General features: G+C 43.6%; 2 protein-coding genes across 3 annotated transcripts; one reads left to right on the forward strand and one right to left on the reverse strand.

Annotated features, from left to right (window-relative positions):
• Window positions 1-9,530: 9,530 nt before the first annotated feature.
• On the reverse strand, window positions 9,531-12,100 carry LOC123168919 (alpha carbonic anhydrase 7). Of its 2 annotated transcripts, XM_044586782.1 has the most exons (7): window positions 11,882-12,100; window positions 11,368-11,795; window positions 11,123-11,290; window positions 10,887-10,940; window positions 10,768-10,800; window positions 9,836-9,960; window positions 9,531-9,739 (listed from the first exon to the last, which is right to left on the reverse strand). In XM_044586782.1, the coding sequence occupies exons 1-6, from the start codon at window positions 11,979-11,981 to the stop codon at window positions 9,886-9,888; spliced, it is 858 nt and encodes a 285-aa protein (XP_044442717.1). In that variant the 5' UTR covers window positions 11,982-12,100; the 3' UTR covers window positions 9,531-9,739; window positions 9,836-9,885. The 2 variants fall into 2 exon arrangements, with proteins under 2 accessions (XP_044442717.1, XP_044442716.1); XM_044586781.1 differs by lacking the exons at window positions 9,531-9,739; window positions 9,836-9,960 and adding an exon at window positions 10,205-10,546 and having other exon boundaries at window positions 10,643-10,800.
• A 352-nt stretch (window positions 12,101-12,452) lies between these two features.
• LOC123168920 (proline-rich receptor-like protein kinase PERK5) lies at window positions 12,453-14,181 on the forward strand. The gene is made up of 2 exons (XM_044586783.1): window positions 12,453-12,782; window positions 13,383-14,181. The coding sequence occupies exons 1-2, from the start codon at window positions 12,562-12,564 to the stop codon at window positions 13,804-13,806; spliced, it is 645 nt and encodes a 214-aa protein (XP_044442718.1). The 5' UTR covers window positions 12,453-12,561; the 3' UTR covers window positions 13,807-14,181.
• Window positions 14,182-16,434: the final 2,253 nt, after the last annotated feature.

A 16,434-nucleotide genomic window follows, 5' to 3' on the forward strand; every position in this document is an offset into this window, starting at 1 on the left:
GGTGCACACACGCGCACACACACACACGCACACACACACACACTATTTTTCTGTTTTTAGTTTTTAGTTTTTTTAGTTTTTTTAGTTTTTTATACAAAGGTTTTAGATGAATTAATTAATTAGATTAGATTAATGTCAAATAGTATATAGAAATGTTAGTTATAATGACAAAGGTTTTTTCTGTTTTTTATACAAAGGTTTTCTGTCAAATAGTATAATGTCAAAGGTTTTAGATATAATAATGTTATAGAAATGTTAGTTATATAGAAATGTTAGAAATGTTATAGAAATGTTAGTTATATAGAAATGTTAGAAATGTTAGTTTTATTTAGATGAATTAGACTAATTTGAAATTGTTAGACGATGATCGATGTTTTTTAGTTTCTTATAGTTTTAGTTATAGAAATTTAGAATTTGCATATAAGAAATCACAATCCAATCATTCAAAAAATGTTACTTTTGCGGCATATCGTATTTGTTCTCGATGATGCCCGGCCCGCATCCTAGCCGTCGACCCGTTCGCGACGACGTCTTGCTTCAGAGGACCCATGTCTGGGACTTGGCTCCGCCGGGCTGGCATTGGGAGGTGCTACCTTCAGGGGCTCGCCGCTTGGTGAGGAACCCGGCCCTGGGTCCCGTCGTCGACCCTGAGCTCCTTTGGTGGCGTTCGCGTGGGCCACGTTCGGTGCGGAGGGAGCCGGCCCCGCCGGAGGTGGTGCGTCGCCGTGTCAGGGAGGAGGACGAGCACGTCCGTCGCTACATGGCTGCTATGGACGTTAGGTTCTCCAATACCTGGCAGGTTCTTTGGGGAGATGACCAGAGCTATGATCCTGTGATGGTTCCTTCTCTTTGGGTGTCCACCGCCCGCGCCTCAGGAACCGCGAGTGACCTAGATTATTTTGTAGTATTCGATCTTTATTAGCTAGCTAGCTAGTGATGTATTCGATATATAATATTCGAGACAATGTGTTCGACATTATATATATTATTCGAGACCATGTATTCAAGATTATATATTATTCGAGACGATGTATTCGAGATGATGTATTCGAGATTATATATTATTCGAGACGATGCATTCGAGATTATATATTATTCGAGACGATGCATATTATGTACTATGATTCAGTTCTTCCTTATTGATTGCATGCATGCATTGTAATTTGAATACTAAATTATTTTATATTTCTTCTGCATTAGTTAAATAAAAGCTATGGCGGACAATACCGCCAGAGAGGGAGAAGAGGGCCTGTTCAAGATCATACGCTCCCCTCGCAGGCCAGATGATTAGAATGAAGAAGATGACGTCTCCCAATATCTGAACAATACCGGGGAGGGTGATGATATTATTCGATCACGACGACCGAATTGATGAAGTCATGAACTATGATTATGATGACGAAGAAAATGTTGATCTTGACATAACAGAGACCGGCGAGGTATATTTATATAGGCAGGCATCTGGTGATCATCACATGTTTTAAATGATTTGAAGATATATTAAAGAATCGGTCTTTCTTCTTTCAGCCCTCCGGATCGAGCAAATCTTCTACAGGCAGCAGGACAGTGTGAGGCCTGGCCAAAAAGTTGAAGGACAGCTTAAAGTACAACATCGATGCCATCAAAGATGATGGCGAACCACTAGTGCCTAAGAACATTGCGAACAAGTTCGTTCGTTAGTGCGGAGTTCTTGTGAAAGACCAACTCCCGATCTCCCTTCAAGAATGGAAAGAGCCAGCAAAGAAACGTCCAGATCTTACTTTTGTCGACGACAGAGCAAAATCTCTGTTTTGGGAAAAACTCATGGAACATTTCACCCTACCAGATCATTTCACAAATGCAGATGTGGAGAAAGTCAAGGACGCTGCTCTTAGGAAGATGGCAATTGCATACAACAACCACAATAAAACTGTATGGGCCAACTACGTCAAAGGAGGAAAGAAGACTCCAGAATTCAAGGGAACACTGGTGAAGCAAAGAGAACACTGGCCCGCTTTCGTGAAATTCAATGAATCGGAATTATCTAAGGAATGGTCGAGAAAAAAGAATGCCAATGCTGCAAAAAAGGAGCAGTTCCATAGGCTGGGGCGAGGTGGCTACGCGGTGGCAATGCCTAAGTGGGATAAGTCTGAGCAAGAGATGCAGGATGCACAGGTCACTCCAGTTACATTGAGCTGGGCCCCCAGGTGCAGAACTTGGTTCTATGCGCATGGGGGGCGTTGGACCCGAAGACGTGCCATGTTTCGAAGAAGGCATGTCATAAAGGAGCCGAAGATAAGTTAATTGATGCAATAGAAGATGCTCGAAAGGGGGTGTTCACGCCCAACAGAGAGAACGACGAGCTTACGCGTGCCCTGGGAAATCCTGAACACCCGGGAAGAATACGAGGCAAGGGCGTTGTTCCGTGGTATGAGGGATTTTTGGACTAGAACGCCGACTACAGAAGCCGTGCGAGAAGGAAGATGGAGGAGGAGAAGAAGAGGAAGCTAGAGGAGGAGCAGAGGAAGCAGGAAGCAGAACGCCTTCAAGGCCTAGAATCAGCGCACGCGGACTTGGCACTCAGATTCCAGCGGCAGCGGCAGCAGATCGACTCACTTAGCCAGGAAAGGGGGTCTCAATAGCGGCAGCAGCTAGCGGATGATCCAGCATTGGATAGCACCATCCCATTCATGCCGAGAAGCGGCGTGGGTTCCGCCCTGGGCGACGCACTGCTGATAGATACCCTGTGGATGACATCATGGAGAACATTAACTGTGAGCTACACTTCAAAATGAAGAACATATCCATGAAGGTGGCGGACGCCGTTGCTTATACAAATCCCCCCAAAGCAACCTTCGATTGCAACCCGATTCCAGCCGGCTATGCTCGTGTCATGGTTGATGAGGTGGTGGACCAATATTCGGGGCTAGAGCTTGACATTCCTGGAGGTGACGAGGAGCACACACTGGGAGAGGCCATACATCGTATCATCCTATTGAGAAAGGATTGCATCACCTTTCGAAGGCCACCGACACCGCGTCAGCCGACTCCTCCTCGAAGTCCGCCACCGCGTCAGCAGACTCCCCTCCTCGAAGTCCACCAACGCGTCAGGCCACTCCTCCTCCTCCAAGTCTGGCACAGTGTCAGGCCACTCCTCCTGCTTCAAGTTCGACACCGCGTCTGGGCACTCCTCCTGCTCCAACTCAGCCACGTCAGCCATCTCCGCCGCCTTAGCAATCGCGGAAGAGAGCCGCCGCAGCTATGGTGCATAGCTGTACAAGTCGAGGTAGTACAGGAGGTACAGGCGGAGGCAAGAGATTTCAATATGGTCCAAGCCTCGCTCCTCTTCCTTACGACATGACCGAGGAGCAAAACACAGCCATAGTGAAGTCCCAAGTGGACGTCCATTTTGGACCTACACCGCCACCGCCGCCAAAGGAGAAAGTGCCTGAGAAAGTCGTTGACCACTTTATTCATATGGCAAGAAAACCAGCTCCCAAGCCTGTTGACTCAGACTATGAGCGCCAAATCAGGAAGGCACATCGAGCACGACTACAGAAGGAGTTCAGCTCGAGCTCGAGCCAAGCAGCTGGCAAAAGTGCGGGAAAACCGTTCCCCAGCTGGGAGAACAGGCGGCGCAATCGATCCCGCCGCTTGTTGTCCCAACACATGAGAGTACCAGCGCCAGTCAGCTGGTAATAACCGACAAGCATAGAAGGCAGCCTGAAAAACTCGGTATCACTGTTGGACAACTCCTCGAGATCGAGCCCATGTCTCCGCTTAGAGAGGAGGACATAAAACGGAAATATGTCCGCGGCGAACCTTTGGTCGAGCCTGAGGAGGTCAAGAACCTCCCAACGAGAATGTATGAATTGCATGATTGGTACATGAAAATTACCAAGAGTTCCAATCGAGAGTCCCTCATGGTGAACGTCAAGGAAGAGCATTACTTCCATAAGCTAGCTCTGTCCGTTGAGTATTCAGAACTATTTCAGTTATTCAATCAAGACGCACTCGACAAATCTCTCGTCAGTTGCTATTGTCTGTAAGTGATTTCTTTCTGTAATTGAAGTCTTAAGCTAGCTGTAGTGCTCATTGATCGATCATTACCTATAATTATCCTCACTATATTCTTTTCTATAGTATTATGCAGGATGAAGACGTATGAAATGAAAAAACTCAACGCTATGGAATTGGGTTCATTGACCCAAATATCATTAATGAAGACACATGAAAATTGGAATGGTATAAATCAGATGTAGAGAAAAATATTCTAGAGTTCTTGAAGCGCCTCAATTCCAATGAAGATATACTACTTCCTTACAACTTCCTGTGAGTCACACTGTCTTGTACTACAAATTTTGTTTTTGCTTACTAGCTAGCTAGATGTTAATAATTAAGTGTATAGGGTTTAGGATAGTTGATGAGTGTTATGCACATGCCCGCTTAATTAAGACATGCAAACGTGTGCGCATGCAGTTACCATTGGATCTTGTTAATTATTAAAGTTGAAGAAGGAATAGTTGAAGTACTGGACTCACTACTTAAAAAACAACATGACTACACCATCTTGAAGGGGATAGTCGACAAGTAATTTCAATCATTATTAACTATATCTCGGCCTATTTAGTTCGTCATTTCCTGATATCAACTATTTAATAACTCCTTTATTCATTTTCTTTGCCGGCGGGCAGAGCTTAGGAAAAGTTCAGCAACGTGACTCCAGGCCAATGGCGAAAAAAGCTGTATTGGTATCGACCCAAGGAAAGTAATTAAGTAGTACTAGCTAGCTACCATATCTTTAATTCTTGTTTCGATACCACTAATTATCATGCTTGATTAATTATTATCTGCTTAAATTCCATTCTCGTAAAGGCCCTGAAGCAGGCGCCGGGGACTGAACTGTGTGCATACTACGTTTGCGAGAACATTCGCATGATGGCGTCCGAAAGGAGCAAATCTGATAGACGGCTATGGGTACGGTCCTTGATAACACTATTCATAATTTTTACATCATTATCGATATCTAGTCACATAACTAACACACATGCATATTGATCTCCTTTTTAACAGTTCAATGAGGTGTGGGAGCAGCTCCTACCAACGGAGTGCATACGAGCATTTTAAGAGGAAATAGCGGGATTTTTGCTCAACCAGGTCATAGATCTCAAAGGAGAATACCATTACCCACTACCGCCCCCACGAACCACTCCCAATTGTCATCGTGCTCCGAAGGCACCAAGGCAAATGCCACTACCTCCGAAGGCAACATGTAGGAGAAATTGTATATACCTAATTGTGTGTGTGTGTGTCTATATATATATATATGTATATATATATATATATATATATATGTATATATATATATATATATGTATATATATACATATGATCGGTTCTACAAGAAATTCTATTTATATATATATGCATAACGTGTACAATATGTAGTATCGTAAAATACCTGCAAACAAAAGAGAATTAAATGGTAACACAAAATTGAAGGAAAAAGAAATCATGAACCCAAAACCCCCCAAACCTTTTAGTACTAGTTGGTGTTACCAACCGGTACTAAAGGGCTCCCCGCTCCCGGCGCTGGCTCGTGCCACGTGGTGGCCCTTTAGCGGCGGTTCGTGAGTCCCCACCCTTTACTGCCGGTTACAGAACTGGCACTAAAGGGCCTTACGAACCGGTGCTATAGCCCGGTTCTGCACTAGTGATATACAATTCTCATAGTAGTATTTTTTTCAAGGGAAACTCTTACCATCACCCGGCGGATAACCACGCTCGCATCCGCCGCCTCGGTTGCATGCCCCGCGTCCGTTCTGGACCCCACCACCACATTATTTGCAACAGTCACGCCTTGCCTCGTACCTTATCCTCTTTTCCCGAATCTCCTACCTCATGAATCCCTGCTGCCAAGCGAAGCGGTTCCCCGTTCCACTCACATGTCTCCTTCCCTGGGCATGAATCTGGCTCGAGCTTGTCGGGAAAGGAGCCGGAGGCGAAGGACTCGACTGCTACTAGCATATTTCCTGTGAAGAGAAGGAGATGGAGGTGAGAGAGGGGGGGAGGTCATGGGAGGGGCTGGCGCGCCGGAGAAAGGGCTCGCCTGCAGGCAACGGGGTCGCCGGGCAGCGTAGAAGCTTCAGGCGCGAGCCCTCCTGGTGTTGTGGCACCATCTTATCTCCGCAACAACGTTGTTGTTGCCGAATGGTGGCAGATTGCGCAAGTACGCGAGCAGCTGGGGATGCTGTTGCAAATTTTGTAACATGGGTCCTGTTGCAGAAAATTAGATGTGACGGAGATGTTGTTTTAATTTCTGCAGCAAGGGTCTTGTTGCGGAAAATTAGACGCAACGAAAGATGTTGTTGCAATTTTTACAACAAGGATCTTGTTGCAGAAAATAAGACGCATGAAAGATGTTGCAGAAAATTAGACGCGTGAAAGATGTTGCAGAAATTAGACGCATGAAAAATGTTTTTGCAGAAAATTAGACGCGGCGAGAGATGTTGTTGCAGTTTTTGTAAGGGTCTTGTTGCATAAAACTAAAGAAGAAGAGGTTTTGCAACATGGGTCTTGTTGCAGAAAAATGTAGAAGATGAGGTTCGCAACAAAGGTCTTGTGGCAAGAAATCAGAGAAGACCAAATTTGCAACAAGAGCATCGTTGCAGGAAATTAGAGAGGAGGATCGAACGGCTCGCGTCACGCAATCGAATGGCTCGCGAGGCGGAAAGATCCGCCGGCCGACGCATAGCAACCCCCTTTTTTGAAACAATATAATCGTAGATGCTTACATACATGTACATACAAGAAATTAGGATCACTTTTTTTCTAAGAAAGAAAGGCGATCTCGCATCCAGCCGTCAAGGCGCTTCCTCTCCGCCATCGTGCTCCGGCGGCTCCTCTCCGCCAACGACCTTGGTTGTTAGTGGTGAGGGGGGTCGCCGGATCCATGCGTGCGGATCGGTTTAGGCATAGTAGATTAGGGTTTTGGGTGTATCATCGTCTTTGCTTCGACGGTGGCGATGGTTGCGCCGAATAAAAAAAACTTCATATCCTTCTTTGACGAGGCGATCCGCGTTGGGGTTGGATTAGAAAACCAGCCTGTTTAAGTAAGGATGGTACAGAAACGGTGGCATGCTTGTGGTGGACCTGTGTCCTCGACCTCCGCCCTTGCGACGGTGTTTTCTTTGGCGCCGGCGTGGACCTTGTGAGACAACCAGGAGTGGATACAGATTATGGTCCGTGTCGACGACATCTGGAAGATGGTCGATTCTGTGTTGGGTTCGTGGTTTGTACCAGGAAGGTATGGTTTCCTCCGCCGACGTGTAGTCGTGCAGGGGTGCCAGATCTAGGCTTTGATGGCGTGTCCGGGGTGTTGCCCCGTTCTTATCCATTCAACGGCAATGCCTTCACCTTTATTGGTGAGCCACCTTGGAGGCCTGCAAAGCTGCATCAGCGATGGAGCCGCGTCGAGTTCGGGTGTGGAAGTGATCCGTCGTTTTCTTCTTCTTTGGTGTCCGTTGTGATGGTGGTGCCAGAGGCAGGTGATAGACGTTGGTGTCAAAGTGAGAGGATTCTTCGGTCTTGTTTGTATTTTTACTTCTTGGTTGGTTTTTCTTTATGCAAAGTCTAGCCTTGCGCTGTTTTTCAGTTTTGTCAGGACGGTATGTGTTGTGTATCGTGACTATTAGGAAGTATAAGATTTGTCCCTACCTTGTCTTGTACTCCAAGCAGGTCATGTACTCACTATATATACGTCCACGAGGCTCAAGCAATACAACCAACAATTCCACCAATCCCTCTCTATCCCTTATAACAGTATGTATGTGACTGTACTATCATCTTTATGATATAAATGAGACATATATTACCATGCCAAAAAAAGCATACATGTCCATACAACTACCCCTATGAACGCGCACAGGCACATCCTACATTAATTGTACTTCTGAGATACTGAGATGGGGCAACATCTTGTGATTGGTGAAGTCATCAATGATGCCTTGTAGTCGACGGCAACGTCTCTATCCACTGAAAACTCAAACTGGGAAGGATGCTCAACCTTCCAAATTGATGTGCTCAACAATATTTTGTCAGACTAGAACAAATGGAGCAAGAACTTAGATGTATGTGCATCTGACTAATTGACGACCAACCGAGTGTGTTTGCGTTTACTAGCTAGCTTTTCAAATAAAGCCGGGCAGAAGAAGTTGAATATGGCATGAATTTCGGTGTCCTTATTCTCTTGAAAGGGACATCGGAGTAGGTAGGAAAACAGCCACAGACCCTCCGCGTGGTAGATACTATTTTGAATACATCTACCTGGGTTTTTCTATCTGCTCCGCATTTGCCTACCAACCCCGCAAATCAGCAGGTTGATATTGGACTGCACGCCGCGAAATTAATCTCATGAATGGGACATCGGCAGAATCGGCGAAGGTATTCACCAATATATCACGTGAATCTAGTTTTGTTGGCGCCATCTCTCTGTCTGTGGTATAACCATGTGAATCTCCTGGTCCTACGTTGACGCACGGACATGTGATGTCTCGCAGCCTATGGGATAGGGATAATTGACAAGGGAAAACCGAAAACTAAGCACGACGTCGTACGGGAGGTGCTCGTGTGCATCCCATCTGGTATAACCTACGGGAGATGCTCCATGGACGGTCCTTTTGCGATACACGGGTGTGCTACAATGCATGGCATTATTGGCCGGCCTATGCACATCCCCTGGTGTGCAAACTGCCTAGTCGATCACATGCATGCATCATGCATGGTCCAATTCATGATAAGAGTCAAGACTTATTTCAAGAAAAACGTGCATGACACCCACATGCACGATACCAAGCCAAAAACAACGAATATATCACCACTATGTCTCCCAACTGGGTGTAGTAGCATGTCTATATAGTGTGGTAAAGAAGGAAGTTGAACAAATAGAGATCCGTAGCCGAATATCCAATTAAACAGTTCATAAAAAATTAAAATAAATCCAAATTTTTTGTGCAAGGTAGATAATTTGGTGCGTGAGGTGTACTCCAAATTTCAGGGCATTTGGACATCTGAGTAGATCTCAGCAAAAAAGACAAATTGGATCAGAACAGTATATGAATAATACACTTTTCAACATACCCCAAATTTGTCCTTTTTGCCGCGAGCTACTCAGATGTCCAAATGATTTGAAATTTGGAGCGGGCATCACGCACCAAATTATCTACCATGCCAAAAAAATTGGAATTTTTTCGAATTTTTCTAGTATTTGTTTCTTTTTTTTCTAATTCAGCACACGTGCAGATGAGCCTAGGAGCCAAAACACCCCACTCGTCTGTCGCACGCTTTCTTGATGGACAAAAATACATAAATTTTAAGAAAAACTGAAAAGAATGAAACACTGGACTTAAAGATTACAAGGATACTACATAATAAAAAGACACATTAGATTGGATCTGATGTGCAATGATTGCAGGAAAAAAACTATGATCTAGCACATGTTGCCAAGAAAATGGCAATGCGGTGATCGACGCGCTTTTTATTGCAAATGGAAGGAAAGAAGACACAAATAAGATAGCATACTAGATTGGACTCTTATTATCCAAGTATTGAAGATATCAACAACGACACGTCTGTGACTTCAACTTTATGAAGGAATTCTAAGAAGCGTGCCAAGGCCAACAAACATCCCTGCTTGTCGCAGAGTCACGATCGTTTGCAGTGTTCCATGTCATCGCTCCTCTTCGCCATTAATTGCCAACAACTGAGACATGTCAAAATATATAGTTTTCATTAGAAACAATTATTTGCCGACAATTGTAAGCTAGTCAAACGAAGGTATTTAATGATATTATCTTACATTAACACACATGCAGTCAATCCGTCAGGTTGGCTCAAGTGTAGAGCTAATTAATGATCAGCAGCAGCGTAATAGCGTTCATGGTCATCATCAGGGCAGAACAAGCCGATATCTCTGCCATTCACCTTCTGAACGGGTCGAAATGATTTGAAATTTGGAGCGGACATCACACACCAAATTATCTACCATGCCAAAAAAATTGGAATTTTTGAATTTTTCTAGTATTTGTTTTTTTAATTCAGCGCGGTGCAGACGAGCCTAGGTGCCAAAACACCTCACTCGTCTGTAGCACGCTTTCTTGATGGACAATAATACATAAATTTAAATAAAAACTGAAAAGAACAAAACACTGGACTTAAAGATGGCAAGGATACTACATAATAAAATGATACATTAGATTGGATCTGATGTGCAATGATTGCAGGAAAAAAACTATGATCTAGCACATGTTGTCAAGAAAATGGCAATGCCGTGATCAACGCGCTTTTTATTGCAATAGAAGGAAAGAAGACACAAACAAGATAGCATACTAGATTCGACTCTTATTATCCAAGTATTGAAGATATCAACAACGACACGTCTGTGACTTTGACTTTGTTAAGGAATTCTAAGAACCGTGCCAAGGCCAACAAACATCCCTGCTTGTCGCAGAGTCACGATCGTTTGCAGTGTTCCATGTCATCGCTCTTCTTCGCCATTAATTGCCAACAACTGAGACATGTCAAAATATATAGTTTTCATTAGAAACAATTATTTGCCGACAATTGTAAGCTAGTCAAACGAAGGTATTTAATGATATTATCTTACATTAACACATATGCAGTCAATCCGTCAGGTTGGCTCAAGTGTAGAGCTAATTAATGATCAGCAGCAGCGTAATAGCGTTCATGGTCATCATCAGGGCAGAACAAGCCGATATCTCTGCCATTCACCTTCTGAAGGGGTCTCGCGTTCATCTCAAAGCCCTACACACAGTACAAACAAACAAATATATGCACTTTGCTTTCTTGAAAAAGATTGGAGAAATTAATTTACAGAACAACTTAATTACGTCATGCACAGCGTCGGTAAGAAGCTTTAGTTGGTCACTCGAGACGGTAGCAACCTGCAAAACCATGTACTTATTTTAATAAGTTCCATCACACATTTGATTGAGAAAATCATGCGGTTAGTGGGAAGAGGACCATAACTTTGTAAATCCGGTACGTAATCTAATTTCTTGCAAGTTAGCATTCAAGGTCTAAATGTTGTCGGTAAAAGTTATTAACAACATAGCGAGGTAGGTACCCTCTTGATGACGGTCCAGATGACCCCCTCGTCGCACGCCGGCGTGGTGAGGGAACCCATGTACCGGTAGTAGGCTTCGCCATCTCCCCGCGCCACCCAGGAATCTACCACGCCGACCTTCTCCTCCTTCTCCTTCATGTCTGCCATTCTCCGCAGGTAAGGCTCGAGCTGCATGCAACGGATTGGGTCAAATATATCCGGCCCGGCTTCGAAAAAAAAACATGCAGTTGGAGAGACGTACGTACCTTGTGCAGGAAATCGTCCGGGCTGCCGATATCGTAGAGGAGGCCGATCACGGCAGCCTTGTTCTCGGCGCTGAGGTGAACCATGTGGAGCTCCAGGCTGTACCGGCGGCCGTTTAGGCGGTGCTCGCTGGGGGAGTGCCAGTGCACCTGACTGAGGTGGTAAAGGGTGTCGTTGATCCACAAGCTCCCGGCGTCGCCGTGGAACATCACCGCGATGTCGTGGCCGCGGTTGACGATGGAGGCCTTGGCGGGGGCGTAGGCGGTGATGAGGTAGCCGAGGTGGGGCGCGCGCGAGGCACGGCGGTCGGAGAGGTGGATGGGCGACTGCATCCTCCCCGTGCCGCACGTCGCCCACTCCTCCTTGATCTTGCCCCAGTTCTCCGGCCCGTTCTTGGCTCCGCGGACGTAGCTGAACTCCGATTCATCGTCTGCATGCAAGAGATGTACGTACGTTCGTACTCGTTAGGAATTAATCAATGGCGGAAGAGTTAATCTATAGAAGATTTCCGCTCACCGATTTCTTGCTGTGCTCTGGCTGCCGGGACGAAGGCTAAGAAGTGCAGGAGGAGAAGGAGGGCCCAGACCGGGAGGTGGAGGTGGCGAGCTGAACGCATACTGCCTTGTGTTGTGTGTTGATCGAGGTGCTACTACTGCTAGGTAGCTGGGTTATCCAAGAGGGGCAGGTTGGTGGGGGTACATATATACACAATTTTCCTCGTGAAGCTAGCGGATGCGTATGCATGCATTCCCATCAATATCCATCCACTCGGCTTTTCTCACATGTGGGTTTCTGAGAAAATTCTATGCCCCTAGTCCTACTCCTAGTAAATTTATTAGGTGCATAGTTTTCATGCATGGCGACCAAGCCACCGCCATGGCTGCTTTTATAAGACTAGCCACAATGGGGTAACTTGAGTAGTAACTTCAATTCCACCTCAGCAAATTTGTCTACGTGGCAGTGAGTTAATAAGGAGAGAGATAGATGCAGTAACATAGCTAGTTACGGTAACATAGCGCTTCTTACGATACTTTTTTAATGCGAATCGATCCGCTGCGGGCGTCCCCATCGCGAAAGAAAAAACTACTTTCCCTTCTCCACGGCTGCACCTCCATCCTCTCCCTCCCCTGCCGCCTCGATCCCCCTGTCCCGCACTCCCTCTCGCCGGCCGCCGGCGGGGCGAAGCCACAGGAATCATGGCCAAGTCTGGTGCCCGTAAGGAGGCGGCACCCGCCCGGTCAACGGCGACCTCGCCGCCGCCGCAGCGCGTCCCCGGCGCCCCGGCAGGCTCGTGCGCCAGCCGGTTGCCACAGCCGCTCTTCTACACCGGCGCTCCGACTAGCTCGTCCACCAGTCCGTCGACACCGCCGCACCTGTACCCCCCTCTCATGGAATCCTCTACTGCAAACCCTACATGGTATAAATTTCTGGTTTCAGTTCAATCTTCAGCAATTGCAATTTCTTCAGCTCAAATTTGCAGCATTAGATAATTTATGTTTTGTGTTCAGTATCTAGAATACCTGATTCAGCGTGTGTAGTTGTTCAGGGAATTTCTATACTGCCAAGTGCCAAGTCTGTACTCACATCCCTCTACTGTAGTTAGTAGGATTATCCATCTTAATAAAACAGCAGTAGGTAATGTTTGTACTGCCAAATCTTTACTAACATCTAAGTCTGAATTTGTAAGTCTGATTCAGCGTGTGCAGATGTAGCCTGAATACATGCAAGGAAATTGCTATGGATTAATTCAGACAATCTATTAAATTGTGATAACTACAGATAAATTTTTCTTAAAATGAATTGTTTCAAACCTTTCATCAGAGAATACATGAGCTGTAGTTTGAAATCCTTTTTGGAATGAAAACTGTTTATGATTGGAACATACTCTAGGCTTCTAAACCAAAGTCCTCAAAAGCTATATATTCAGTGGCTTCAAACGAATTGTCCTCTCGTTCCAAAATCCCAAGCTTTGTATTCATAGAATGTGGATCTGAACATAACCTCATATTTGTAACAGGAGGCCAATGTACACCCCTGCACCTGAAGGCTTGCTAAGTTTTGGACAATTCCCTCCAATGCATCCTTATAATTTTCGACCTCCGTCAATGCACCACCCGGAACAAGGACACCAAAATATGGAGAATTTGCATTTTGTCGGGGCTTCGCCACACGATTCCTTTTCAACACCACCGCCACCACCGCGGTCTACTTCTTCCAAAAGGAAAAAGCGGAAGGTCGCCAATGTAGATGATGATGAATTGGGAGAAAGGACCGCATATCGTCTGGATGACATCAACGTGCTCAATCAATCGACATTGTTCCTTGAGCAACTGAAAGGGCAAGCTCCTCAAGTGAACTATAATGTCAACGAGAAGGAATATCAACTTGGTTATTACCTTGTAGATGGAATATACCCCGAGTGGGCAGCATTCGTGAAGTAAATACCGATGGCTCAAACAGAAAAACAAAAGTTGTTTGCTAAACATCAAGAAGGTGCAAGGAAGGACGTGGAACGTGCATTTGGTGTGCTCCAGGCGCGATGGTCTATTTTACGGCGTCCGGCGCGTTTATATGACCGGGGCGATCTCCATCATATTATGTTAGCATGCATCATTCTACACAACATGATAGTCGAGGATGAAAAAGAAGAGGCGGGGAATATGATTGATTTGAATGAGGAAGCAGGCTCATCGATTTGTTTCCCATCGGTATTTACTCACGGTGACATGCCAGTATTTGCCGAGGTACTTGAAACGGATCGTAGAATTCGTGACCGTCCGACGCATAAGGCTCTAAAAAATGATTTGATTGAGCATATATGGAAAAAGTTTGGGCGACAATAGATTATATTCGAGACTTGATCCATGTATTTCTATATATGTTTTATATATTTTAATTATATTATATTGGCACTTTATTATTTATTATGGACCCGTTCGAATTTGTGTTCTTGTATTTATCTATGCGTACTAGCAAACAAAATTTCATTTTGATACAAGCCACATATGGATCACAAAGTTAAAGTACTACTATAGATCCCACAAAACAATAAATGACAACCTCCATGTTACTACCTCTATGTTACTACCCATTGTGGAGGTAGTAACATAGAGTAGTAACAATAAATGACCTGCTCATTCATTTTGACTTAGACTAGCCACAATGGGTAGTAACATAGAGTAGTAACATGCATTATGTTACTACTCTATGTTACTACCCATTGTGGCTAGTCCAAGTCAAAATGAATGAGCAGGTCAAAAACTCTTTTATTCCATCGATGAACAGTACATATACATACAGCCTGAACTGACAGCAAAGCAGGGAACCGTTGTTCAGGTTAGCATCTGCGCGTGCAGCACAAAGAGGATTATCCCTTTAGTTATAACTTAATTAAATGAGTCAATTACACAGCTGGTACTAAAACTTGACACGAGAAATCACTTTAGTGCCAAAACTCGCGGCATACATTGAACTGGTGCCACAACTTGGCTTTCGTGTGTATATACGGTACAAATCGTGTTTGTATACGGAGATGATGCTGATAAGGCCTGCCACATGGCGCGGGCCCTGCTGTCAGCCTCTGAACGATAGAGATCGGGTGTTCCACTAGTTACTTTCTAGAAAACAACTCATAATATATTTTTCTCCAGAAAAAGCCCTTGATGCGCGACGCACAAATTATTTGCAAAAATAGTGGCCGGTGGGATTCAAACATGCGACCTATAGAGTGGAGCGAATTGTGCCTAACCAATGTACGGAGAAGAACACTTTGTTTTACCCAGATACATAATGTATATAACCTAATCGCGCTGGAGACCCTACGGTCCATTTTGCATTGTAAATTTTTAAAAGCAAATTATAAATTATATGTAAATTGTAATCACATGTTATTAATATGATAAATTTAATTATCAATGAACAATTTTACATACTACATAATTATTTTATTAAAAGTACGAATATTTTAAATATATATTCATTTACTTAAAATATAATATATATATACCTTTAATTTATATTAAATATGAAAATTATTACATGCATAATTTTTAATTATATTTTTATTAAATGGATATTTTTGAAATAATACATGAATAGATTTATAATGTATTACATATATAATTTATAACATAAGATTGTAAGTTACATATATTTTATAAGTTTCTGAAAAATATTAACACTGTTTGGTGGGGTGGTGGCCACGTGCACCTGATGGCTACATGTCGTTGATTCGAATCCCATCCAACTATTTTTACATGATGTGAATATATGTTTCTTAAAGCATGAACACTTTTTGAACTACATCGGTATTTTGTTAAAACTGTGAACATTTTAAAAAGCAGATAAGCATTTATTAAAATCTATAGAAAATTCTTAAAGGAAAAATACTTTTATATACTACATTAATACTCCCTCTGTTTCTAAATATAAATCTTTGTATAGATTCCACTATGAACCATATACGGATGTATATAGATGCATTTTAGAGTGTAGATTCACTCATTTTGCTCCGTATGTAGTCTATAATGAAATCTCTACAAAGACTTATATTTAATATTTAGGAACGGAGAGAGTATTTCTTTAAAATTGCGACATTTTTAAACTTATGTAAGCATTTATTGAAATATATAGAAACATGAAAAATTTGTTAAAGAATGAGCACTTTTATATACTACTCCCTCCGTCCCATAATGTAAGACGTTTTTTTAACACTAGTGTGGTGTTAAAAAGTGTCTTATATTATGGGACGAAGGGAATACATGAATATGCTTTAAGATTTTTTTTCTATATATTTTATTTATAACACACGATTATAATTTAAATATAGTATATATATTTTTAAAGAAACAATAGTGCAAAATGGGCCGTAGGGTCTTCAGTTCACCTAAGAACAAATGATAGATGGCGTACGTTTGATCGTTTATTGAAACCAGCTTCTGTTGCATTGGTTAGGCATTGGCTCCTTCATAACAATTTGATCGCTGACAGACAGACCGGCACGTATCAGGACCTTTTTGTGAACAAATAAATTCTCAGTTGTTTTCCCAAAAATACAGGCCACACGCCAA

Source organism: Triticum aestivum, chromosome 7D (assembly GCF_018294505.1).
Source record: "Triticum aestivum cultivar Chinese Spring chromosome 7D, IWGSC CS RefSeq v2.1, whole genome shotgun sequence".
Lineage (NCBI taxonomy): Eukaryota > Viridiplantae > Streptophyta > Magnoliopsida > Poales > Poaceae > Triticum > Triticum aestivum.

What these genes read in the sequence shown, in the direction of transcription:
- LOC123168920 (XM_044586783.1), top strand. Translation starts at nt 12,562, where the DNA reads ATGGCCAAGTCTGGTGCCCGTAAGGAGGCGGCACCCGCCCGGTCAACG. An exon ending in TCTACTGCAAACCCTACATG is followed by an intron (nt 12,783 to 13,382) that starts GTATAAATTTCT and finishes TATTTGTAACAG; the next exon opens with GAGGCCAATGTACACCCCTG.
- LOC123168919 (XM_044586782.1), bottom strand. Translation starts at nt 11,981, where the DNA reads ATGCGTTCAGCTCGCCACCTCCACCTCCCGGTCTGGGCCCTCCTTCTC. An exon ending in CGGACGATTTCCTGCACAAG is followed by an intron (nt 11,291 to 11,367) that starts GTACGTACGTCT and finishes CGTTGCATGCAG; the next exon opens with CTCGAGCCTTACCTGCGGAG. An exon ending in TTACCGACGCTGTGCATGAC is followed by an intron (nt 10,801 to 10,886) that starts GTAATTAAGTTG and finishes TACTGTGTGTAG; the next exon opens with GGCTTTGAGATGAACGCGAG.